Source organism: Apodemus sylvaticus, chromosome 1 (assembly GCF_947179515.1).
Source record: "Apodemus sylvaticus chromosome 1, mApoSyl1.1, whole genome shotgun sequence".
Taxonomy (NCBI): Eukaryota; Metazoa; Chordata; class Mammalia; order Rodentia; family Muridae; genus Apodemus; species Apodemus sylvaticus.
Window position 1 is genome coordinate 164,753,775 of NC_067472.1, and position 26,906 is coordinate 164,780,680.

The following is a 26,906-nucleotide window of genomic DNA, read 5'->3' on the forward strand; positions in this document are numbered from 1 at the left end:
GGATTCCTTTGGTACACATCTGTTCTCTCTGTAAAAAGCGCCTTCAGGAGCCAGCAAGATGGATCCCAAGGTGAAAGTGCTTGCCATCAAATCTCACTATCAAAGTTTAGTCCCTGGGCCCCACGTGGTGGAAGGCGAGAACTGACTCCTGCAAGCTGTCCTCTGGCCTCCATATGTGCTTCACGGTGCCTCACCCGTCACATGAATGATTGTTTTAAAGGAAGGGGTGGGAATCCTATGTTCCTATAATATCTCCTTTAAAAACAAACAAACAAACAAGCTTCTTTAGTGCAAATGTGGAAAGTCAATATTAATTAAATATGGAAATAGATTTCCTGGCAGAGACTGCACAGGTTTGCAACTTTACAACCTCTCAAAGGAGAAGGGTTGCCTTGAGTTTAAATTGACGGCTTTATTTTAAAAGGAAGGGATAAAAAAACTCTTTCTTTTGTCACAAGCATCTTTTTTTAGGACTCTGTTTCGACTGTGATTAAAAGGGAATTATTTACAGCTAACCCCCTTCCCGTGTGAACAGCCAGGATGCCCTGTACCCCACATGAACGCCCAGGACACCTCTATACTTTACCTACCTTTCCTACCAATCCCACACTAACATTCACCGGCTCACTCAGCAGAGTGCATCCTGGGACAGCAGAGTGCATCCTGGGACAGCAGAGTGCATCCTGGGACAGCAGAGTGCATCCTGGGACAGCAGAGTGCATCCTGGGACGGCAGAGCCGGGCTCTGACTGTGGTGAGCAAACTTCCATTTCTTCTTCTCCATGCACTGCACCACCCATTCTCAAGCCAGAGGGGTCTGATGACGTCAGTCATGCTGAGGATTGTATGCTAAAAATAAGTAAATAAATAAAATAAACTCTCAAGCCACAGTTACTGAAGAGATCAAAAGGTACGGCCTCAGCACAGAGATTATTATCATTTGCCATCTTTCTTTTAGACAGGGTTCTTTTATGTAGCCCAGGCTAACCCAGAACTATCTGTGTAGCCAAGGCTGGCCTCAAACTCATAATCTTCTTACCTTAGCCTCCTCCATGCTGAGATTTCAGGTGTGAGTGAGCACATTCAGTTAGCTCACGTGTAGGAGAGCAGGTCTCCTGCACATGGGTGAGTAGAGTCCTGTACATTTTCCTTGCCTCAATAGAAGATTAATAATCTCTTAGTACTTGGGAGTAGTTTTTTAAAACCTTTTTATTGATTCTTTGTGAATTTCACATCATGTACCCCAATCCCACTCATCTCCCTGTCCCTTCATATCTGCCCTCTGTCCTTGCAACCTCCCCAGCAAAAGAAAAAAAAAAAAACAGAAAAAAAATCTTGTATTGGAAGCTGCAGTATGTCACAGTGAGTCCCACGTGCATAGACTTCTGTTCATACATCGTCACATGCAAATGTTCATTTCAGTGAGTCACTGGTCTGGTTGGAAGTCTCTGTCTTCTGCTACACTGTCAATACTCGATCCTCACCAGGACTCCTCTCAGACCTCCTGTTGTCATGGAGATCGGACCTGTAGGACCAGCCTCCTCACATGCTCCGCAGGTCGGCAATGGGGTAGAGGCTGAGGTTAGCCAACTCAAAGGCCGGATCTGGGTCTGTGTGGTAGCTGAGCTGGCCAGTCTGCCAGTTCTCCTGCACCCACCCCACCAGGGAGAGCTCTCCTGCCCCGCTCTGCAAGCTCACCCAGTGCTGCAGCAGGCTGCAGGCATGTATTTTTCACAGCCTATTTTTAATAAGGTTCTTAAATGCTTTAACCTCCCTTCTAGCCCACCACCCACCAGAGGTAGTGGAAAAGAAAGGTTATCAGGACACAGGAGAAGTGGACCTGTTTAGAAATAGTTCTTTGGGGGGGGAGGCTGGAGAGGTGGCTCAGCAGTTAAGAGCACTGACTGCTCTTTCAAAGGTCCTGAAAGAGGTCTATGGTGGGTAACAACCATCCATATTGAGATCTGATGCCCTCTTCTGGAGTGTCTGAAGACAGCTACAGTGTGCTTGCATATAATGAATAAATAAATCATTGAAAATAACAATATTTAAAGGTCAAAAAAGAAAAGAAATAGTTCTTTGGGAGAGAGTCGAATCTTTGTTGTCAGGATATCAGCAGTTCAGTCCAGTAGCCATCATGAAATATGAATCAGTAGCTGCAGCCCAGTCCTCTCAACAGGCACACGCCACACCCAAACCAGCAGCTGGAGTCCAGTCCGTGTGACAGTCACCACACAAGAGCCAGCAAAGGAAGTTCAGTCCTGAAGAAACCGAAAGGCTCACCAACTAGCCAGAGGCCATGTAAGTGACAAAAAGCCACAGGATCTCACGAGCTGACGAGGACCTCACAAAACTCTGGTGAGTTTCTCTCGATGGCATCAGAGAACAAGCAGAGCCCAGCAACAGAATGTAAGATGAACCAAAAACGTGTGTCTTCAATGAAGAATAGCAAGGTGGAGCAAAGCAATACCCGAGCTCCCACTGTCTGTGGGGTCATATTTATACTCCTTCTGATCAAGTGTCCTTTCATGTGTCTGCACTAGCAAAACATCCCTTCACCTGTGTCTGCTTCAGGAAAACACCCTTTCATGTGTCTGCACTAGCAAAACATCCCTTCACCTGTACGCCCCAGCAAAAACGTCATTTGACATAACTGACCTTCCAAAGAAACCAGAAGTTTCCACTTCAGCAGGAGAGGGGCAGGGCCGGCTCTCCTGTTCTCAGGCCCTCCGAGCCAGCTCACCCTCACCCGTGACAGCATGGCCACCTCTGTTGTGCTGCCCAGGCACAGTGCAGGAGAGGGGGAGGCTCTTTTGAGTGCTGCAGTCAATTTTGTGCGACCTTCAACGTGGTTCCGGGCTGTAGTCCAGACCAGGGACTTCCATATGACTTTTGGAGGTAACATGGGCCACAGACATTGACACAGATCCCTGCTGCTGTGTGGCACCAGACCCAGATAGGGGCCTCAGTGGCAACACAGGCCAGGACTTCACCAGGGCCTCACATCGGGCTGTTCCTCTCCACCCTTGAGTCTCCAGTTCCACCTCTCATCATAGTGCTCCCACTGCTCCTCTCCTTTCCCATCTCACCATCACACACTTGTACATCAGAATACCTCCCGCTGCAGGCAGGCCACGAGGCAGCTGGTCTCTAGGTGTCTTCCTCCCGTGTTCTGTGCATCACATTTCGTTATTATAATCACCATTGTCATCATCGTCATCATTATCATTATTACAACTTCATGGGATAATCAGAGCAGACCTCAGTGGCCATGTTCCAGACGGGCTCAGATAGGTGGATCAATAGCACAGCCTGCCGGCAGCTGAAGGAACTTCAACACACTAAGCCAGTGTGTCTCTCACTGAGCAGTTATTTCAAGGTGCCGGAAAAGGAGAGGGTCCCCCAAGGTTACCAGCAGCCATGCAGACAGTGAGCCTGCAGCTCAGCGTGGGAGAAACAGAACAGCCATGTATGTGAACACATGATATTGAGCAAGTGATATGGGGTTTAAGAGTGGAGAAGGGTTAAAAGGGAAACGCAGTGCGCAGGGGCAGTTGGGAAGTGTCTTTGGGAAGAGGAAATGTTATTCAGTAGCATTTGCAGGTGCCGAATCTGCAAAGGGTGAGAGATGCTGGGAATGCACCAGGAGACAGGATGAGTGACAGCCAGGCTCCAGGAGAGTCCAAGTCACAGACCTGGGAGGAGCCTGGGGTTTGTTCTGTGTAAGTAACGGGAAAGTGCTTCAGGTCTCCAAGGTGACGACTTGTAGGGGACATCAGAGGTGAATGGCCATCGACACCGGTTAGAAATGATGGGGACACGGGCAGGGATGTGGGGGAAACTCGAGGCGTCAAAAACTGAATCGGTGGGTGTCGGACCGAATGCAGGAGGCAAGGGAGGGTGAAGGCGTCAGCAAACAGCAAACACAAAACACCTGGGCTTTTTGGTGAAAGAGCCCAGGATGCACAGGCCAAGTTGAGTAAATCCTGGATCTGAGTGGAAGAAAAGCCCCAATTAACGCTTGCGAAGGTCTGCCCACCTCTGTTCTGAATGAAGAACAGCATCGGGGTGGTGGCCTCAAGGCATCATGGGATGTCTCGGGCCTCTTCCTAGCCCACAGTTCCCAGCTGCCACGCCCGTGGTCTTTGATGACTACCTTCTTCCAGCCAATGCACAGTGGGAGCAGGAAGGAGGGAAGGGACATCCGCTTCTCAGCCAGGAGCCGCAAGTGGACATCCGCTTCTCAGCCAGGAGCCGGGATGCTCAGGGGTGTGAGCAGAGCTGCAGGGAGGGACGTGGACGCCTGCACAGAGGAGGAAAGAGGACCACAGAGGGACTCTTGGCTGTCCTCGGCAGCAGAGCTGGGCACACAGGCTCCCTCAAGAACTGTGACTTAGTTTACTTATCTGTGTATCATTTACACAGTTCTTAAAGACGGAGAAAACGGGCATGGAAGCACCTGGCCTGGGCAGGGCAGAGAAGATGTCAACAGAAGGGATAGGAGGGCATACACGTTACCTGTCCCACGGCTGTCACAAATGCCTCATAAAAATAGCTGAAGGAGGGAAGGTTAGTTTGGCTCTTGGTTTGAGAAATCGGCCACCATAGCAGGGAAGGCATGGGGAAGGAGGAGGAAGCTGCTAGCATTGAGTCTGCAGTCGGGAGGCATGGAGACCAGTGCTAGGTAGGGCTCAGCTCTCTCTCTCTCTCTCTCTCTCTCTCTCTCTCTCTCTCTCTCTCTCTCTCTCTCTCTCTCTCTCTCTCTCTCTCTCTCTCTCCCCGGGTTTTACTCTGTGAACAGACACCATGACCGAGGCAACTCTTTATCTATTTGTTTGTTTGTTTGTTTGTTTGTTTAAGTGTATGAGTACACTGTTGCTCTCTTCAGACACACCAGAAGAGGGCATCAGGTCCCATTACAGATGGTTGTGATCCACCATGTGGATGCTGGGAATTGAACTCAGGAACTCTGGAAGAGCAGTCAGTGCTCTTAACCACTGAGCCATCTCTCCAGCCCATAACCAGGGCTTATACATCAGTCCAGTCGGCAGGGTCCAGTGCAGATGAAAGTGTTAAAACAGGCTGCCCGCACTCTCCCCACCCCACTCTCCCACCCCACTCTCCCACCCCTCTTCCACCCCACTCTCCCACCCCACTCTTCCACCCCACTCTCCCACCCCACTCTCCCAACCCAGGACTTCTTTTATTTGTCAAAGAGAAGGAGGAAGGATGCTAACTATGCGACCCAGTGCCAAGGCTGCTATGGAAGCTGGCACCTGCCAAGCTCCTCCGCTGCCATGGCAACACAGCAGGACCAGGATTCACTTAGGGAGACAGAGCAAGGACCAGTCAAGGATGCTGTGAGAGGCCAGTCATGAAAGAGTTCTCACCTCAGGCTGCCAGTGTTTCACTCTAAATTTCCTGACCCCACCGCAGAGTCTCTGAAGGTCACAATCGCGTCTATAACCGCGTCTTGTCTAGAACCCACACCTCCAGCGATGACATCATTATAAAGCCCATGGATTTCCAGCCTGGAAGATCTCAGCAGCATTTTTATCTTTGAAACTAACTCTTATGCAGTCCTCGGTGGCCTCAAACTCACTATTTAGCCCACAATGGCCTTGAACTTGTGATCCATCTGCCTCTACTTCCTAAATCCTGGGATTAGAGGTATGCACCACAATGTCCCGTTTTATGGGTGCTTTGGATCAAAGCCAAGCTTTGTGTGAGTTGCATAAGCCCATGTCCCATCCTGTCAGCAACCCTTAGATACAAAAGAGATCGTGACCACCGCTAAAACCTGCAAGCCTCTCACACGGCATACACTACTGTCGGAGAGTCACACCTTGGGTCAGATCTATAAGAAACAGTCCTCTCACTGCGTAGGGTGGTGTGACACCCAGAGGGTAGCCTCTGAAATGTTAAGTGACTTATCCATATGCCCACATGCTTAGTACCAAGCTGACCTAGGGTTTAAGCCCTGGTAACTGGCTGTAAGTCCCAGGTTTTACAAGTCACAGCCAGCGCACACTCACTACCTTGCCTGGCTGTAGTCACCAGCCTTGGCTGTGGCCTCTGTGGTCTACAGGAAAGCCAATGGTTCCCATTGGTCCCCGGCTTATTTCACACTGGGTGCTGCCACCAGTAAAATTCAAGGAGTCTCCATGGTGACATCTTGCTCAGATAGAGGAACCAGCTCGGGTGGAGTCCTAGTAGGATGGATATTCTTTCCCTAGAAATCCAAAGGAAGGTAGTGATCCCGTGACCGACGTCAGCCAATCAGGGTGAGCGAGTGTCACAGCCCCTCCCCATCCGTCCTCCTGGTCCAGACACCTTGCGGGTGATGTCAAGATGGCAGACTAGGTCTAGGGTCATCGCTGAGAGGGGTGGACTCCTGCACACAATCAAGCTGTGTGCTTGAAAGTGGGACGGTGGGAGCTGCAGGGGGCACGTATAGCATCTACTGGAGGAGCCCGCTTCTCCTGACCTTACTAAAGAGCTAGCTGAGGCTCCTGGAGCAGCGGCGTCTGCCCAGGGACTCAGCCTGCAAGCAGCAGAGCTGGGGGCCAGCACTTCTGTAGCCTCTGCACCTAAGTGTACCCACGGGTCCTCTGGACACCCGGGATCTTGTCTTGCCTCGGGACTTGCTGGTATAATTTTCTTCCCTCTTTAGTGTCATAATGCCTCCGGTCTCAACTGCTCAAAGGGGCCCTAGCAACGAGTACCGCCGCTGCTAGGGTGTGGTTTGACATGAGAGTCAGACACTGGGTTTTTGAAACCACAACATCATAGCCCCAGGAACAAATTCTTTCTCTAGTCCTGCCCAGGAACACCTTGCCAACAACGTCCTTTCTTACTCATTCTCAAGGTCATGTCAGCCTCACCTTACTGCCACCACAGAGGACAGGGTGTGGCTGAAGATGCCAAGCGCCCATTAGTTCATCTCATGTTCTCTATATGTCACTGCTACGTTCCCCTGGTGGGGATATGAGGAAGCACATAGCAAGGGGAGACCCATGGACAGAGCCTGGAGAGAGAAAAGAGAAGAGCGAGGGCACCGAGAAACTCGAGAAACTCGCAGAGAGGAAAGACAGGGTTGGGGGGACGACAGAGAGAAGAATTCAGAAGGAGGGGGGAGGGGGAAGAGAGGGAGGGAGGAAAAGAGCCTTTGCAGACTGGATTAACTTTGTTTAGGCTTTGCTGCCCTCTGCTGGTCACTAGGAGGTAGTAGACAGGGCGGCCCCTAATTGGCAGTTTCAAAATACTCTGGCTGGGAGACCTGGACCCCTTCTCTAGCATGCTTTTTGTTTTTTGTTTCCTTGCTTGTTTGCTTGTTTGCTTGTTTGTTTGTTTGCTTGTTTGCCTCCACTCCCATCCCCTCCCATACACACGATCTCTATGCATCCCAGGCTGGACTGGGCTAGACTGGGCCTCACTCCCACTCCTCCTCTCCTAAGTACAGGCATTTGCTACCATTCCTGTTTCTCCCAGAGCATTCTAGTTCATCCCTGGGCTGAAGGCTGGGACTCTGCCCTGTTTCCTAGGCCAGTGGCGACCAACCAGACCAACCAGGAATGACGGAGCTAGTGGGCTCTGGTTAGAGACACCCGGAGATGACAGTGGGAGGAGACTGCGTGCCTCTAAAGAGCAAGCAGCGCAGGGGCCAGCAATGCAAGCTCATTCTTGGCCCTCTAACCTCACCCCGCCTGATAAGCCAAGCTTCAGAGAAGCCAGGATCAACCTGCCAGTCACAGCATGGCTATATCAGCCGCTACCTTGTCAGAGGTTTTCCAGCTCTTGCATGGACCCCAGCGCAATGCAGTATAGCCCATTTCTGCCGCCTTCAAGCCACACCCCTCAAACACACCCGTCTGCATCCTTTCCTATGAGGCCCAACTTGGCCCTTAGAGTTCCTGTAAGGTGACATCCTGGGACACCTACAGAGACTATATAGGCCAAGGAATCAGAGTCACGAGGACAAGAAAGACGGAGGGAGGATGTCGGGGTCCTCAAGGCTGTGACACAGATGTACTTAGCTCTGCCATAATTGAAGGTGAGGCTTAAGGGAGTGGCATGGAGTTATCGCTTACACTTTGTGCTTATCCAGAAGATTGGCCCAGATCTTTGTTCTGGAAGGGCCTAAGTGACTTCTCCTGCCGCTGCCCCTGCCCCCCCCCCCCGCCACGCCCCCACCCTGCCCCCACCCCCGCCCCTGCCCCTGGCTCTATGGGGCTGTGATCCTCCCAAAGTTCCATTCACAGCCATCAGCAAACATGGACAGCCAAGCAGAGTCCATGTTCACGACATCCTGCTCCCAGCCCCACCTCCTCCCACCACCACCCCCCACCACCCCACCCCCGTGTGCAGCAGCTGCACCACCTTGTCATAACCAGGATCATTGGCCCTGCAAACTTATGACTCTTTGCAGCAGTCCTGTGCGGTGGCAGGTGAGGCTTTAAAGTCAGTGGAGAAGCTTGGCATAGCCTCTTCTGTCTCCTCTACTGTGCCACACAAATCCCAGGGGCCATCACTGTGACCTTTGCAGAGCCTTGAGCACCCAGTGCCCCAGGTGGGTACTGCCGTGGTGGAGGGCGTGCTTGTTCCTTCTACTCTTCTGTCCCCCCATGCACTTATATTCTGGCTGTTGGGCACAAGTCAATGACTAAAGGCTGATGGCTGACAACGGCCCAGGAGGGAGCCTCAGTATAGGAAGTCCTCCTAAGCTGGTGAAAGCACTGAGCCTTTAAAGAGGACAGGCCAACTTCAGGCTTTACAAAGGGAGCCCGCGGCTGTCATCAGCATTGTCCTTGGCTGTATCTTTTTCTCCTCAGGTCCTGACAGTACTTACAGTTCCACACGACAAAGAGAGCACGTGCTGGTCTCGTTGGGATTGTCTATTCTAATCTTCCAGTCCTTAGAATTATTTGCTCTTGTTTTATTTTGTTTTGTTTTTGGAATTTGAGAAAGGGTTTCTCTGTATAGCCCTGGCTGTCCTGGAACTAATTCTGTAGACTAGGCCAGCCTCAAACTCAGAGATCTACCTACCTCTGCCTCCTAAGTGAATGTGCCACCATTCCCAACCATGTGCCCACTCTAGCACCAATGATAAGACATTGTCTTGATGACCTTACTATCGGACAAGAACATTCTTCTACTCTTTGTTTTCCTCAACTTTTGAAGAGTCCTGGGAGTCTTGGGACTGCTTCATTCACTCTACAAAACCACACTGCCAGCCGGGCGGTGGTAGCACACGCCTTTAATCCCAGCACTTGGGAGGCAGAGTCAGGTGATTTCTGAGTTCGAGGCCAGCCTGGTCTACAGAGTGAGTTCCAGAACAGCCAGGGTGACACAGAGAAACCCTGTCTTGAAAAACAAAGCAAAACAACAAATATAAATAAAAAAACACACACTGCCTGGGATTGCATCAGATCGGGAGTTTTACTTGCAGAAAAATTTAAACTTGGCTGGGCAGTGATGACACAAGCCTTTAATCCCAGCACTTGGGAGAGAGAGAGGCAGGAAGAAGTCTGAGTTCAAGGCCAGCTGGTGTACGGATGAGTTCCAGGACAGCCAAGAGCACACGGAGAAACACTGTCTCAAAAACCAAAACCAAACAAGCAATTGCTTTCCTCTGCTTCTTTGGGTTTTCACTAGTTTCTTAGTGTGTGTTTTATAGACCTCTTGAAAACCCCTTGTTCATCTTCCCTTGCATTTATTTCTAAGGCTTTAACATATTTCATCTTCAAATTGATCTTTTAAAAATTAGACTACAGACATGTTTTTTTTTTCTGATGCTGGGATTAATTTCCTGAAGGAAAGAAGACTGAGGAAAGATTTCAGACCATGGAGAGCTGGCACCACTGTGACAGTCCTGGAAGGGCACCAAGGGTGATGGAGCCTGAGGAAGGTCAGCTCACAACATGGTGGCCTGGAGGTAAACACGGAACATGAGGGGCCAGGATAAGCCCTTCAAAGAGACACCCTCATTGAGACACTCTCCCTCCAATCAGACCCCACCCCCCGAACAGTTTGAATGAAACAGTGGATTGATCTGTCAATTAAGTCAGAGCCTTCATGGTCCAACTGCTTCCTAGAGCCCCGACATGGCCTTCAGGACCAACCCTTCCACACAGGAATCTTCAGGAGCATTTTACATCCCCAAATGTATTAAACATATTTCTAATAATTTACCTGTGAATTTTGTTGGAGTATTTGAGTACATGGGTGATCTGTGAGTAAACAATCCCCCCCACGCCCTCCTCCACAGTCTCTTTTCTTATGTCTTTCTGAGTCAACTAGTGTGATGGTTTGTATATGCTTGACCCAGGAAGTAGCACTATTGGGAGGTGTGACAGCCTTGTTGGAATAGGTGTGCCATTGTGGGCATGGGCTTTAAGACCCTCATCCCAGCTGCCTGGAAGACAGTCTTCTGCCTGCTCCCTTCTCAACAAGAGGTGGAATTCTCAGCTCCTCCAGTCCCACATCTGCCTGGGCGCTGCCATGCTCCTGCCTTGATGATAATGGACTGAACCTCTGACCTGTAAGCCAGCCCCAATTAAATGTTGTCCTAATAAGAAGTTTCTGTTCACAGCAGTAAAACCCTAAGACAACTACAATCTGTCTACCCTGCCACATGGACAGGAGGCATTTTTAAAGGTCCCGTACTCTGAAAGTGAAACATTCAATATTTGACCATTTAACACGATACTACCTACAGTTCTTACTTTTAAGTATTCCTCATATATTTAAGACATGCAGACGTCAGCCTGGTGGAACAGAGCACACAACCTTGGCTGGGGCATTCTATTCCCTCACAGGAAGGAAAATGGGTTTTTATTTTAATACTCCCTCCTATTCCTGCTATTGACGGACCCAGCACTGAAGTGCCTTGAGGACCAGGCTACCTAGACTTGGCACCCTGAGTCCAGGATGTGATGGTGTGCCTTTCCCCTGACCTTGAGTCTTCCTAAGACCTGTAATAAACAGGATGCTTTATCACAGGCCAAGCTCTGCCCAGTTCAGCTTCCCATCCCCCACCACCATAGCTTTGTGCCTCTATAATTCCCCCCTGCTACAGAGATTTGACAAGTGAGCTGCTGTGATGCCTTCATTCATATTCCCATAAAGAAGTATGCCAGGCTCCCTGAGGCCAAGGGCTGTAGGTGAGCCCTTTATCCCACATAAAGGACACTCATTATACAAATCCATCCTCAACAATCAGCAACCAGAGACAACCGACCTGCAACAACATCCTTTGGGTCAAGTGTGTGACATGGGACCTTGCTCCTTTCACTGTAAGAGAAAACCCCACTTTGTCTCTTCATAGTCCCGACCAGGCTGTCTGTCTATGGCCTCAATAGCAAGTCCATTCCTGCACTGGCACAGAGGATTCAAGTGTATATTGAAGACCAATGCAGACATCCAGCCTCATGGACTCTTAGAACTTCCATTCATAGGCAGCCATTGTTGGATTAGCTGGAGCACATATAGCCTGTAAGGCATTCTCAGAAATACCTTCTGTCCCCACCCCCACACCCGTGTATGTGTGTGTGTGTGTGTGTGTGTGTGTGTGTGTGTGCTCCCCATTCACACTGTTAGGAGCTCCACAACATCACCAAGCTATACAACCATAATGTATATGCAGGCTCCTTGCTCAAACCCATACAGGGTCCATGATTGTCACTTCAGTCTCTGTGATCTCCCATGAACCCTGCTTAGCTGATTTTGTGGCTCCAGTTCTCATGGTGTCCTCAAATCCTCTGGCTCCTAGAATCTTTCCTCCCCCTTTGCATGGAGTTCCCCTGGTTTTGCCTGGTGTTCTGCTGTGAGTCAGGTGACTGTCTGCTCGCATCAGTTGTTAAATGATGCCTGTCTGATGACAATTGGGCTAAGCACCAATTTCTGAGTGTGGCAGAATCATTTGACTCTTTTTTTCCTTTTTCTTTTTTCCTTCCCCTTGCCCCCAGCCATATTTGGTTCTACCATGGGCCTCTCTGAGCAGCCCAAGCTCTGGTTCCTGGCTCCTTCTCCTGGTGTGGGCCTCAAGGTGCATCAGTCATTGGTTGGCCACTCCCACAAGTTCTGTGTCACCACGACCCCAACACATCCTACAGACATCCTGTAGTGCATCTTTAAATCAGGGATCATGGTTTTCTTATCATAGAGGATTGTTTTAGCTATCTTGGGGTGTTGTTTTTCCACCTGAAGCAGGCACTGTAGGTTCTCTCTGATCAATGACCATTGTTACTGTTGTCTGGAGAGAACTCCCATGCTGTCACTCCAGTCAGAGTGTATCACTCTTCTTCTGGGTTATTAAAGGGATGGAACTCTGAGAGAACAACACCTACAGCTGTCTTCCTTGCTGAAGCAGTGAAAAGCCTTCTACTCCATGAGCAGTGCATGTTTTATTAGGCTTCTCCTTGAGCCAGACTAGCATGATGTGGACACACACTGCACAAACCTCCATGCCTAGGGCTGGAGGGAACACTGCCCCTTACCTTCTGGGTCTCTATGTTTGGGAGTTTACAGGATCAGGTGTTGGTGAATGGCTATGTTGCTGCTTCATGAGGTTAGGATGTCTGGGTCAATGAAGGCTTGTTTCTCCTCAATGGGGAGGGCAAACCATGTGAAGTGAGGAGGTCAGAGGGCAACTATACAAAATTGCCTCTCAGCCAGGTGGTGGTCGCACAGGACTTATGAGTTCCAGGACAGTCAGAGCTGTTACACTATCCCTTCCTGTGGGACCTACTTATTCAGGGAGTCGAGGTGGCCCAGCTTGTAAGAGAAACGGGCGGGAAAGAAAAGCAAGATCAAGCAACAGGGGTTCTTGTCAAGGTCTGTTTATTGATGGGAAGAAGGCCTGGTTATAAGTCCACCATAAGGGTAGATAAGGAGGGGCTGAAGGAGAATGATTTAGGGCACAGAAGAAAGGGAGGACATCTGGTGCAGATGCTGGTGACAGGCTGGTGGGCTTGAGGCATCTTATGGCTTTTCTGGAATGCTGGTTCTTCTCTAACAACCGCAGGTGTTTATCTAAGATAAGAGCCAGTTAGTTCCCACAATCATCCTTGTAAAGGAAGCTTCTTACAAAGAGTCAGCAAAAGGTATTCTCAAAGTGGGAGCTGTTGAAAGTCTGGTTTCCTACAATTTGGACTCCCACATTACACAGAGAAACTCTGTCTGAGAAATGAAAAAAAAAAAATAAACAACAACAAAAAATAAAGTAGGCTCTCTCCTTCCACATTCACTTATGCTATGGGGATGGAACTCAGGTGCCCAGGCTAAGCCATCTAGTTGGTCCAGATAGACCTTCCAGTGCCTCAATTACACATAAAGAGACACACAAACACACGGACAGACACTGACACACAGAGAGGCAGACAGACAGGCAGGCAAGCAGGCAGACAGGAAGGCAGGCAGACAGACAATATATAAACAGAGACATATAGATAATTGTTCACTTCTCTCCTCACATTCTCCTAGCTAAGATTCCCAGAAGTTTAATGAAGAGTGTGGAGAAAGTAGACATGCCGTGCTTGTCTTCTGTCTGACTTTACTGAAAACATGGTGATTTTCTTTAGGACATCCACATCCTCAGGTACGCTCAGACACACAATATATAAACAAATGAATAGATGTATGTTAAAGAGACAACAAAAAAAGAGTCTTTTCCTTTCTTTTTTGTCTTCATGCAGTTGTGTCATGACCGTAATGCCTTTTGTAGGGAAGAGAGATTGGCAGTGTTCTTCAGAATGGCTGTGTTAGCACCTTACTGAAGATCTGGTCCACGTCACCATCAGGGCCTCAGTACTGCTTCATTTGAGACCCTGCTGTTGCTGCTGCTATTGCTGTTGTTACACCAACAACAATGCTCCTCGTAGATCTCTTTAAATTATCTCATCTGGGTTTAATTCAGGGATACCAAGAAATTCATCGAATCCTCTAAAAGTTTCCAATTAGGAGAATATCTTTTTTCCTTTCAGAACATCCTAATAACTGCCCAGCTTCCAAATGGCTCCTTTCTCACCTCTGACTTATTGAGGTGAGGCTTTGCTCTCTGCCAGACAGTCTGAGAAAGGATTTGTGGATCCACTTTACGAGGATTCCTTGGAATCTTTAATGTGTTTTTGCATCCCCATTTGATTAATCTCTGCCCTGATCTTAATTCTTTCCAAATACTGGTTTGGGTTTGGCTTGAGCTTGGGTTTCCAAGGTCCCATGGTGCATCATTAAGTTATTTATTGGAAACATCTCCTGCAGACTGTCCTCAATGGAAGTTTTGACTCACTGTGTTTTCATGATTAAATATCTCATGTAGAAAATAATTCAAAAATAATTATAGTCTGAGTTTTCTTAGCAAAGAACATGTCAGTTTAGCCTCAAACCAAGGGGCTGCCAGCTTGGAAGTCCACAGAGTCACCAAGACCAGATGTGAAAGATGAAGTGAAGCAGAAAAACAACCATACCAGGATCCAGGCCCAGCCCTTCTTCAGTTAAGTGATCCTGCAGGATGGCCACAGCACCTGTATCAGATCCAGAGAAAGGCAGGAAGAATGCCAACATCGGTGTCGCAGAAATCACTTCCACACAACATTATGCATAGGTTTCTCATTTTCTCAGCACTAACCAGGAAGATGAGTTCCATTAATCAGTTGGTCTATGCTGGATCAGCACTCATCTTCTTCTTCTTCTCCTTCTCCTTCTCCTCCTCTCTCCTACTCCTCTTTCCTCCTCCTCCTCCTCCTGCTTCTCCTCTTCCTTCTGAAAACAGGCTTACTTCTGTATTGTCCTTATGTGATTGTGTGCATGTTCACATGAGTGTGCGTATGGGCTTGTGTAGCTGAGACGATCTCAAGGGGTTGTGAGCCAGCGTGTGGGGGAACTGAACCTGACTCCTGTACAAGAGCATCCAGTGCTCTTACCCACTGAGCCATCTCTGCAGCCCCAGCAGTCCCTGTGTCCTTCACTGTCACACTCCTCCTGATGTAGTGCAATGAGAAGCATTAGCCTCACACAGATTCTACTTTGGTAGGCCCCAAAAGAACTAAGATCCGGGATACTTCTAACTTAACCAACACATTTACAATGGTTTCATGAGCCTCTAAAGCTGCTCCACTATTTTCATTGATTGTTTGGGTGAGAACCCAAAGTTTAATTTACAAACATATTGGAGATACAATTAGAAAATCTCAGTCACTCACTGAAACCTTTACGCTTAGTGGGCTCAGTGAAGTGTTAGCAAAATATGAGCAGCTCAGGAACTGACTCCCCAGCTGAGAGCTTTGCGTGTCACAGAACAGTACTGTTCATGTCATAGGTCAAAGACCTGGTCTCAACTAATGAGGTCTGATGCAATTTACAGTGAGAGTGTTATTCCATGGACAGGAAGAGGCTCCACAGTTCTTCTCCACAGAGTCCAGGTTGAACTCCATAAGAGACCAGATGGGGAAAGTCTCTCCTAAAACAACACCCAAAAACCAGGACCCATCCCCAGGACTCCCTGACACTGGTGACTGTGATCACATACCTGAAGCCAACACAGGCTCTGTAATGTGTGTTGGAAGTCTTTTCCATTTCCAAAGGCCACACGCTATCACTGAAAACAGTACAATACAGGAGCCAATGATGGTAACATACATCATCACAGATCCTGGCTCTAGAGAGAGAAAGAGAGAAACAGAGAGGATTTAATGATTAACATTGTCAATTTGACCAACTTGACAGGACTGAGAGGCACATACAAGACAATCCTCTGCATACATCTATAAAGGATGATCTATCTACATTTGGTTAGCTGACATAGGAGGACCCACTTTAGATCTAGAAGGCACTGTTCCATGAGTGACATCCTAAACTGAACGTGAAGGAGAAAGCAAGCTGAGCACTAAGTCTCTGTGACCTGACCACACACACACTGTGACCACTGCACACACTCTGACCACCACATACACTGTGGACACCCTCTGTGGTCTCCAACTCTTGGCACACACTCCATAAGACAGAACTACTGATAGGATTTAAACTGTGAACACCCTCTGAAGGGAAGTATTGCCTGACTGCAGAGGGTGCTGGCTCATGTGGCATAGCTGGCCCCTGGATGACATCCTCTTATCCTCAGAGAAAGGTGCTAGTCCTGGGCTCCAAGGAGCTGGCAATCTCCCCACTCCCTGCCACAGGAATATCCAGACTCTAAAGCTGTTCTGAGCAGACACACAGCCCAGATGACCCTATATAGCACCATGGGCATCTGCCTCTGGGCCATCAGCACAGGACCTAACTCTGCCTAAGGACTGCCAACTCTGGTGTGAGCTCAATGGAACCCCAACTTGTTTTGCTTCAGCCTCCAATTTCCTCTCTTTCCCTAGCAAATATCTGAAACTTTTCAAAACTCCAATCCCCCAGCCACATATTCACAAATGGGGTGAGCATAGGAGGAAACTCACTATTCTCAAAAATTGTGATATTGAGACTCTGTGGGATGAGCCAGGATCTGTGTGACACCACACACTGGTATATATGGTCTTCCAGAGCTGGCTTCAGGACCAAGGAGCTGTTTACACTGAAGGTGTCATCAACATTCTTCACAGTGGGACCGGTGACTATGCCCTCAGTAATCTCTTGGAAGTGGGAATCCTTCAGGGCACACCTCATCCACTTTATGTCAAAGGCTTCTGGGTAGAATCCTTCCAGCTGGCAGATAATGAGTTTCTCTTTACCATTTCTTGCGGTAGCTAGTTTCTCAAACAAACACATGTCAGGGTGAGCTGCGAGAGAAGAGAACTACAGTTCAGCCAGAGCCAACCACCTGTTTCTCTCCTCACACCACAGTGGCTTCTACCTCAGCAATGGCCTAGGAGATCCCTTACTTTACCACAGCAGTCCGAGGGCTCCATGAGGTAGTCAAAGGAGCTCTTCTCACCACGTCTAACCCCTGAGGAGAGATCAGGGAAGGTGAGCAAACACATTGGGACTCTACTTAATTAACATGCTTGGGACATGCTGGCAGGGCCAGCAGAGTGCTGACATGCAGTAGCCCCCATCTGCACAGAAATTTTGTCAAGCAAGCTTCATGAAATTATCATCAGACATTTTTTTTTAAGATTCTAAAAAAGCAGTGAGCCCAGTTCTAGTGGACAGCACTATATGGCTCTTAGCATGCTTGCTGTGGAAATGAGCTGCCAGGCTAAAGAGATGTTGTAGGGAGGTGGGGCCATCCTGGGTCAATTCAGAAGTGTCAGGAGCACTTTCAGCAGGTATCATTTAGGAAAGCTACTGTGATACTGATAATACAAGACACAAATAAGGCCTGCTGTGGAGGCACCAGCTGCAACTTCAACACTCAGGAGAAGGAGACAGGAAGAAGAGAATTTCAGGCCATCTGCTGCTACACAGCAAGTCCTAGCCATCCTAGGCTACCTGAAACCATTTTCCAAAAGGCCAAATTAGTAAATAATGTTAGAGCATGAACTATGAAGAAAATAATAGTAAGTAAGGATTACCAAAACAATTTAAAAATCAACCCCTCTATGTAGAAATGACAAATAAAAAGATAAGCAAGATTCCCCCTGCCTCATCCTCTTCATTGTTTGCCTATGGACTTGGGTTGCAATGGACAGAGCTGAAACTGTCTCCTAATTCCTTCACCCATGTTCTAACCCTCTGCTCTGTGTGGCCATCCACTCACCCACCACTAACTCCAGCAGCATCAAATCACAGGGCACCACCACGGAGGACTCACCTACAACTTCCAGCCTGGTTGTCCCTTCTGCCTTTTCAGGGGTGACCACAACCTTACATCTGTACTCTCCTGCTTCCCATAGCTCTATCCTGGGCAGATGGAGTGAGGCATTTCCATGTTCTAGCCCCAACAAGGACACATCTGCTCCAGGTCGGACTGCCTCTCGTTGATCTCCATAAAACTCAAACACCTGGACCTCAGATTCATCTCTGTCCTTCTTCAAAGACCAGATGACTCCCACAGTATTGAGGTCCAGCTTTGGGGAGCCAGGGATTTTGCAGGGTATGGTGACATCTTCATGGAGGAATACCATCTGAGTCTTCCCTGCCATCTCCACTTCCAGTCCACCTATGGCAATATGAGAACTCAGTTATAGGAGGTTCATGGCAACCAGTCATGGGGAAGTGATGAATAGCTCTTATTATATAGCCTTGAACAGCTCAGAAAAACTCTTACTTTGTTATCCCAGATAGATCCCCTAGCCATGTCACAATTTACACAATTGCTTTGGCTGTTAGGGGTCTATGCGAGCATTTTAGAATCAGATAATGAAATATTTAACTACTAATTTACATTTACATTTATTGATTATGTTAGTGTGTGGAAGGAGAGAGAGAGAGAGAGACAGAGACAGAGACAGAGAGACAGAGAGCACATGTGCCTGCAACATCTCTGTAGAGGCTGGGGACGCTTGTGGAAATAAGATCTTTCCTAGAAACATTAGGGCTCCAGGGATCAGTGTCAGGTTATCACGTTTAATTTGTCAAGTCACCTCAGCAGCTCCAACTTAACAATTTGAACAAAGAAGTGTCAGGAGTCATAATAAAACAAGCTAATAACTAGCAGGTGATCTTCCTGGTCTACTTCAGAGTATAATATAATCTGTGACAGATTCGCCCTTACAGGCAAGGACCTAAGGGAATTTATTTTAGGAAATATTCCTGCTATTAATATGCTTTTCCTGTTATTATTAAGCATATATAACAATCACCAGATATTAGCCCACCCTTTTGAGTGGATCTCTGCAGATCTACAAAGATGTACTGTCTTGTAGTGATACTATATAGACAAATAGATGACTTAATTCTTGATGATCCTATAAGAATTCCTAAAATTTTATCAGCAATTATTAAGCTCTTGATAGTCAAAACTGCAATGAGAACTCAGTCTCCCATGTGTCACCAGTTAATTGCCCTTAGATAGTAACCAGACTTTCTTCTACACAGAGCACACATTCCAAGAAGTTGTAAAACAATTAACTGAAGGTCATAAAAAGGGAACTAACAATTTATTATAGGTGCTAGTACAGAAGATAAAATATTGACTGGGTTTATCGATACAAAACTTCACTAATAACTTAGTTATGGTTTTAAGCCTTCAGTGAACCTGTGGAGCGGTAAAAGGTGATGGATGTTAAGCCAGATAATTACGCCTAGTAGATATGTATATAAACATTCTCTGCTGTAAACGTCTATTTAAATTTATGAATTGATTTTTTTGTGTGAATTTGCGATGAACTCTTTAACATGCGATCATGTATTCTGAAATATGTTTAAGTGCTGAGGGCAAAGAGAAGAATCAGAACTGAGCAGAAAGGGAACTAAGCTGAGAACTTTTTAGACAGAACACTTTTTAGACATAACTGAACTCAAGAAGAACTAAGTCCTTTAGAATGTTTCCATGAGATGAAAACTGTCACTCATGCCTCCTGGGGGGGAACACATTGATACAAATGCCTGGATGACATGAAGGTAGTTTTTCTCCAACCTTCCCCCAAGTTCTCACATCACGGGTGAAGTAGCAGGGCACTGAAAGGTCTACAATCAAGGCGAATGGCACACTGTAGGTCTTCAAAGCCTGATTGTGCAATCACTCAGTATTCTGCTCTATGCACAAGACCACTCATTGCAGGTGGGGTGAAGGAGCCACAACCATTGTAAGTGGGAACCCCCCAGGGATGGCAGGAGCTATAGCAGCCTCTCCCTCTTCCTTCCCATTCCATCTGCATCCTACCTGCCAAGGGCAGGCACAACAAAAGCCACAATAATAAACTCCACAAGTCAGCTGGCCACTCTGAGCTAGACTGGACTAGCTTGCTCAACCCTCCACACTTCCTGGGTGGTCTTAGGCTGCTGCTATGTAGTGAAGAGCCAGGGTTGCACAAAAAGCAGAGAGCAGTACAGCAAGACTCCTTGGGATCCATGTTCACACACTCAGAACACCTCTGTCAGCTCTGTGAAGCCATCTTGTTATGAGTAGCTGGAAATGCAATTCCAGCAGTAGAGCAGTGAAGCTGTGGAGGTCTTCTCAGAGCACGGTGGGCCACACACAGATGCACCTGGTCCCTGAAATCTGTCACAGAAAACAAGTTCAGAAGCAGTCAATGAGTTTATTAAACCGAAAGACAAAAGACACTTTGAAGAGAAGTACATCAGTTATGTCTGTGATGGGACTTTGAAGGTGTTTAATGAGGAATTAACTTTGGGCTTTCAAAAAAAGATTGGATAACATATTCCTGTGCCTTCTCTTCAATGTGCATCTTAAGGAGGACTGAGCACAGTTGGGAGTGCTTACTTAGTGAGTAGTTCCATGTACCAGGTGATGCATATGTCTCTTTTGTTCAAGGATTCAAGGGAAGCTATAGGGGATTGGTAGCACAGTCACTTCCCAGAGTAAAGGTAGCTAAAGCAAAGAATTACACTCAACAGCCTTGTTGTTCTCTCTCCAAAGCTTGATGAACTCCCTTCTCCTCCCTTGCATCTTCATTTTCCTCCAGGGACCCAATAGTCATGCATGTAACTTCCACCCTGCAATTGACCCATGGCTTTCTTTACTGACAGATCAAGAACCAATTGGGGAACAGGACCTTATTATACAGACTGCCCCTAAATCTCACATTTTCCATCCAATAAAAATTTAAAAAACTCTTCTCTCGAACATAAATTGAACAAAATCACAACAATCATGTAAATATCAAAGTATGGTATACAAATGACATCTAGTCCATAATATTTGTCAATTAGATAACTCAAAGAATTATGACCCTATCCCTGGATTATTTTTTGATTTTAGCCTGTAATGCCATCTGGAAACCATGTCTTCCACTCTATAACCCCTCTCTCAATGTTAAACAACTTGAGTTTGATTATGAGAGTGACATTAGTCTTCAAGCCCATCAAAAGCCTGAGAATGATATAAATATTATCTGGATATATAGGAAGCAGCAAATACAGCTTCTCAAATTTAAACAATTGCAGAGACAGATGACTATCTGAACAGTGCCATAATTCCTCAAAACCTTTGAGCATCAGTCTTCAGCCCTCAAGCCCAGGATCATCTGACAGACCCCTGCAAACAGAATTATTATTAAGTACTGCTTACCCTTTTGGAGTAGAGTGAACAGTCACTATTCTGCACAATGTGTCCTTTTCCTGACCAGTATTTTTCTCTGCAGATAAAATAGGCAATTTCTGTACTGTCACTACCTTGCCAATGATAAGCAACCTCACCTGGAGTTGAAGATGCTTAATTTCTTCATTGCACCAAAAGGGATGCTGTCAGGAATTAAATGTCACATCCTTTGGGTTATATATATATATAAACCTTGACTGCTCTCAGCCGTTTCTAATTGAAATGTACTGAAAACACGCTTTTAATCAGAATCTAACAATTATTTTGTTATCTGGCCCTTAACTCATATTGCTTAATCATCTAAAAACAGTTCATAATAGCAGTTATTAGAAGGACTGTGTCTATTCTATGCCACAGTGGTCCATACCCAAATACACCAGGAGAGAGCCGATCTCCAAGGAGTGCTGACAAGTCTGTGAGCACAGAGAAGGCCACCACTTCTGCTCAAACCCCTGGCTCCAGAGGGATCCACCCAGAGCCATCTGGACACAGAAACCAAGGAACAGCCAAGGACATGATCCTTCTGATTTCCATCTGCACCCCAGAGCTGACCCTGTGCCATAGCCATCCATACCCAAATTCCTCCTGGAGAGAACTGGTCCCCCAGGAGTTCTGACACACAGGCTTGCAGGAGGGAAAAGCCACAGTCAGAGACATCAAGACCAGCTAACACCAGAAATAAATAGAAGGTGAGAGGCAAGGGCAAGAACATAAGAAACAGAAACCAAGGCTACTTGGCATTGTCAGAATCCAGTTCTTCCACCACAGCAAGACTCTGATTTAAAATCACATCTCATGATGATGATAGAGGACTGTAAGGAGGACATAAATAACTCCCTTAAAGAAATACAGGAGAACACAGGTAAATAGCTAGAAGCCTTTAAAGAGGAAATACAAAAATCCCTTAAAGAATTACAAGAAAACACAGCCAAACAGGTGAAGGAATTGAACAAAACCATTCAGGATCTAAAAATGGAAATAGAAACAATAAAGAAATCACAAAGGGAGACAACCCTGGAGTTAGAAAATCTAGGAAAAAGATCAGGAACCATAGATGCAAGTATCACAAACAGAATACAAGAGAAAGAATAGAAAATCTCAGGTGCAGAAGATACCATAGAAAACATTGACACAGCAGTCAAAGAAAATGCAAAATGCAAAAAGCTCCTAACCAAAAACATCCAGGAAATCCAGGACACAATGATAAGACCAAAACCTAAGGATAATAGGTATAGAACAGAGGGAAGATTCACAACTTAAAGGGCCAGTAAATAACTTCAGCAAAATTATAGAAGAAAACTTCCCTAACCAAAAGAAAGAGATGCCCATAAACATTAAAAAAAAAAAAAAAAAAAAAAAAAAAAGCCTACAAAACACCAAATAGATTGAACCAGAAAAGAAATTCCTCTCCTCATATAACAGGCAAAATACCAAATGCACAAAACAAAGAAAAAATATTAAGAGCAGTAAGGGGAAAATGTCAAGTAACATATAAAGGCAGACCTATCAGAATTGCACCAGACTTCTCAACAGAGACTATGAAAGCTAGAAGATCCTGGACAGATCTCATACAGACCCTAAGAGAACATAAATGTCAGCCTAGGTTACTATATCCAGCAAAACTCTCAATTACCATAGATGGAGAAACCAAGATATTCCATGACAAAATCAAATTTACACAGCATCTTTCCATGAATCCAGTCCTACAGAGGAAAGTAATCTTTCAACAAACCCAAAAGAAGATAGCCACACAACCATAATTCCATCTCTAACAACAAAAATAACAGAAAGCAACAATCACTATTCCTTAACATCAATGGACCAAATTCCCCATTAAAAAGACATAGGCTGACAGACTGGATACATAAGACCCAACATTTTGCTGCATACAGGAAATGCATCTCAGTGTCAAAGACAGACACTACCTCAGGGTAAAAGTCTAGAAACCCATAGTCATAAAAGAAACTTTACTAAAGCTCAAAGCACACACTGCACCTCATACAATAATAGTGGGAGACTTCAACACCCCACTCTCAACAATGGACAGATCACGGAAATGCAAACTAAACAGAGACACAGTGAAACTAACAGAAGTTATGGACCAAATGGATTTTTTTCAAGAGAATGAAATCCTTTATTGAGTACACATGATAATGGATGATATACAAGCTTCATTCCCATCTGTTATTTTATCTGATACCATTATCCAATTTTGATATTGCATAGGGTGTGCCAACAACCATTTTATAACCAAATTGTGACCTTGCTTGAATGACTCTTTCAATGGTGAAACGCATTAAAAATTAAAAGTTACGACAGTAACCGGCAGTTTAACAAGACCAAGGTTTTAAGACAATGACTACTCCATGAAAGCAATCATAAATAAATTCCAAATGGAACTTGCTACCACCCTGAAGGAAAGAATTCTAATTTCACACTGTTGGGGAAGTTTACAAATATGGTTTCAGAGTAGACTAACTTTACACAGCACAGTAAAAACACACACACACACACACACATTTATTCAGCATCATGATCAGACTATTACATTTAGCAATCAACAGCATAGGTGAAAAAAAATCTACAGTAAAACCTTTTGTTGGAATGCTTTACACTTTCCACAGAACAGAAACTAAAATAACCTGCTATACAATTAGTCACAAATACAGTCCTGGAGTTTTTGCCCACACAAGAGTATTGTCTAGCACATGTCTTCTTTGTAGCAGCTAGGCCCTGCCACCACTGTGTTTGGCTGAGTTCACAAATCTGTTGCAACCTGTAGCTTCCCTGTCACTCCTCTCCTGCTAAGCTTTGTCTCCTGGCTGTATGTAATTAGAACCTCCTGCCACTGCCATAGCTACTGCTGCTGCTGGAACCTGCACTAGACACCTTGGTTTCATGGTTTAGCACAGTACTGGCCTCCACCACCATAAGGGCCAGAGCACCTGCCTCCAAAGATTCCTCCCTTTATCACTCCAAAATTTGAAGACTGATTTTTGTAATTGCCAAAATCATTGTAATTTCCACCACCATCATTGCTCCCATCATTGCCAAATCCATTATAGGCATCCCCACTGCCACCATATCCAACACCACCGGGGCTGCCACCAAAATCACCATGATCATTGAAGTTCCCTCCTCAAACAAAGTTGCCATTGCCACCAAAACTGCCTCCACGACCACCACCAAAGTTTCCAGAACAACTGCGACCTCTCTGGCTGAATGAAGCACTGGCCATCTCTTGCTTTGACAGGGCCTTTCTTACTTCACAGTTGTGGACATTCGCAGTATGGTATTTCTAAATGGCAATCTTATCCACAGAATCATGGTCATCAAAGATGACAAAAGCCCCTCCTTTTTCCACTGCCTCTGTCAGTCATAATCACTACCACTTTAATCTTCCCATACTGCTCAAAATAATCTCATAGGTGATATTCGTCAGCAGCAGGAAATAATCAAACTCAGGGCTGAAATCAACCAGGTAAGAACTATACAAAGAATCAACAAAACCAGGAACTGGTTCTTTGAGAAAATCAACAAGATAGATAAACCCTTAGCCTGACTAACCAGAGGGCACAGAGACAGTACCCAAATTAACAAAATCAGAAATTAAAAGGGAGATATAACAACAGAAACAGGAAATTAAAAAACACCAGATCCTACTACAAAAGCCTACAGTCAACAAAACTGAAATATCTGGATGAAATGGACAATTTTCTAGACAGATACCAAATATCAAAGTTAAATCAGGATCAGATAAACCATCTAAACAGTCCTATAACCCCTAAAGAAATAGACGCAGTCATTGAAAGTCTCCCAATCAAAAAAGAAAAACCCAGGACCAGATGGGTTTAGTGTAGAATTCTATCAGACCTTCAAAGAAGACCTAATACCAACACTCTTCAAACTATTCCTCAAAATGGAAACGGAAGGAACACTTCCCAATTCATTCTGTGAAGCCACAGTTACACTGATACCAGAACCACATGAAGACCCACTAAATAAAGAGAACTTCAGACCAATTTCCCCTATGAATACCAATGCAAAAATACTCAATAAAGTTCTTGAATACTAAATCCAAGAACACATCAAAATGATCATTCACCACTGTTGTGATCATAAAAAGAGAAAGAGGCAAGAGAATATGTTTTGCGGTGGTATGGGGGAAGGGGGTACCTCATCAGGCCAATGCCAAGTTGGCCTATTCCTGTGTATTGTGCCCTTCCCTGTGAGGGACCAGACACATGCCAGTATAGTATAGAATAGTTTATTCAGGGCTTCGGGAAGGGAGTTAAGGGGGTAGTAGAAGCATAAAAAGGCAGAGAAGGGGAGAGAGTAGAGAAGCAGATGCCGGCCATGATCATGTGGAGAGAGGGGGGAGTGGAGGGGAGCCCAAGAGGGAGCAAGAGAGAATCTGGGAGAGTGTGAGAACAAGAGAGGCAAGACAGGTAAGAGAGAGAGGAGGGGCAGGAAGCTCCTATTATAGTAGGCCAGGCCTACCTGGCTATTACCAGATAACTGTGGGGAGGGGCATACCTGGATGTTGCCAGGTAACTGTGGGGTGGAGCTTAGACAGAATCCTAACATTCCCCAGTTTTGGTCTAATTTAAAAAAGAAAAAAAGAAAAAGAATTAAAAAGAGGTGATGGCAAAGCAGGAATAGGGTCGCTGTGGTATCTGGCTACTTCATGCTGACATTGGGGCTGACATGTCTCTGGGGAACCTAAAGAAATGGGTATGGGGGATGTTTGTCCAGTCTCAGAAGAATTGGCTGCTTCCTTGCTGTCCAGGGTCTGTAGAGCCATCTGAGGATAGGTCAGAAGAACAGGTCCATTAGAAGCTGTCTGTGTCCAGAGAAGCTGAGAGAAGATTGGAGCATCTGAAGGTTACTTCTCTGGAGCTGTCCTGGATGTAGCAAGGGCCTGGACTTGGCAAGATGTTGAAACACATTAGTATAGGTAGGAAAAAGATTAAGTACATTTTGGAGAAAGAAAAAAAATTAAGATGTCCAATTGGAACCCAGAGGAATCCCACTCTTTGGAATAGGTAGTAAGTGGGAAGTTTGGGCAGATGTACTTATCTGGATGGAGCCTATTTGGCCCATGAGAAGTAGATTTGGTAGGTTTCCTTTGGCTAACAAGTTTACTAAACAACAATTTAGCAGTTATATAGTTCTAGCTAGAGCAATTAGACAACAAAGGGGGATCAAAGGGATACAAATTGGAAAGGAAGAAGTCAAAATGTAGAGAGCCTTATTGAGGTGCCATGCCACCTGGCAGGAACTTGGCATCAACCAATGTGAAGTTCCTCTCCCAGCCTTTGAGCCAGAACTTCTGTGTCAGCCATAATCCCCTCCACCTAGAGTGGAGCACTCAGACCAAGGTGAAGCCCATTGTTCTTCAAGGACCTGTGGTTTCCTGAGAGACACTAGCCACCTGCGGAGCAACTGAGCTGGTTCTGTGGAGAAGCTTCCAGTCTTTGGGAGAAGGGGTTTCCCCTGCCTATATATTTAGAGTCTTCCATTAAACTTTGAGCTTCGAATGGCAGGTGTTATCTTGGTTTCCAACTCTTTTTTCCACTTTCCCATACATCCCCAGCTTCCCTTCCAGGTAACCTGATCAATGTAACTGGGGGCAGTTACAGATCGGTGCCCGAACACATGGTTGGATACGGGAAGGTCTCCTGAGTTGACCCTGTCTTGGCGAAGCGTCCCAGAAAATGGAAAAAGATGGTATTTTGCATGGTGAGCAACTACAGGAG

At 46.1% G+C, this 26,906-nt stretch overlaps 1 protein-coding gene and 1 pseudogene across 10 annotated transcripts in view; both read right to left on the minus strand.

The window, feature by feature from the left end:
- Positions 1 to 769: 769 nt before the first annotated feature.
- LOC127668369 (natural cytotoxicity triggering receptor 3 ligand 1-like) overlaps positions 770 to 26,906 on the minus strand; it is a 29,874-nt gene continuing 3,737 nt past the window's right edge. The window contains exons 2-7 of one of the 10 annotated variants that reach the window (XM_052161932.1): positions 19,750 to 20,088; positions 17,737 to 18,084; positions 16,442 to 16,762; positions 15,526 to 15,654; positions 14,626 to 14,759; positions 13,189 to 14,521 (exon numbers count right to left, since the gene is read on the minus strand). In XM_052161932.1, the coding sequence (XP_052017892.1) occupies positions 14,656 to 14,759; positions 15,526 to 15,654; positions 16,442 to 16,762; positions 17,737 to 18,084; positions 19,750 to 19,939 (1,092 nt within the window). In that variant the 5' untranslated portion in view covers positions 19,940 to 20,088 and the 3' untranslated portion in view covers positions 13,189 to 14,521; positions 14,626 to 14,655. Of the gene's footprint in view, positions 849 to 5,210; positions 6,232 to 12,829; positions 13,032 to 13,188; positions 14,979 to 15,525; positions 15,655 to 16,441; positions 16,763 to 17,736; positions 18,085 to 19,749; positions 20,089 to 26,906 lie in introns of those variants that run through there. The other 9 variants (XM_052161951.1, XM_052161972.1, XM_052161941.1 and 6 more) reach the window with 9 other exon arrangements.
- LOC127690404 (heterogeneous nuclear ribonucleoprotein A1-like) lies at positions 22,615 to 24,596 on the minus strand (annotated as a pseudogene).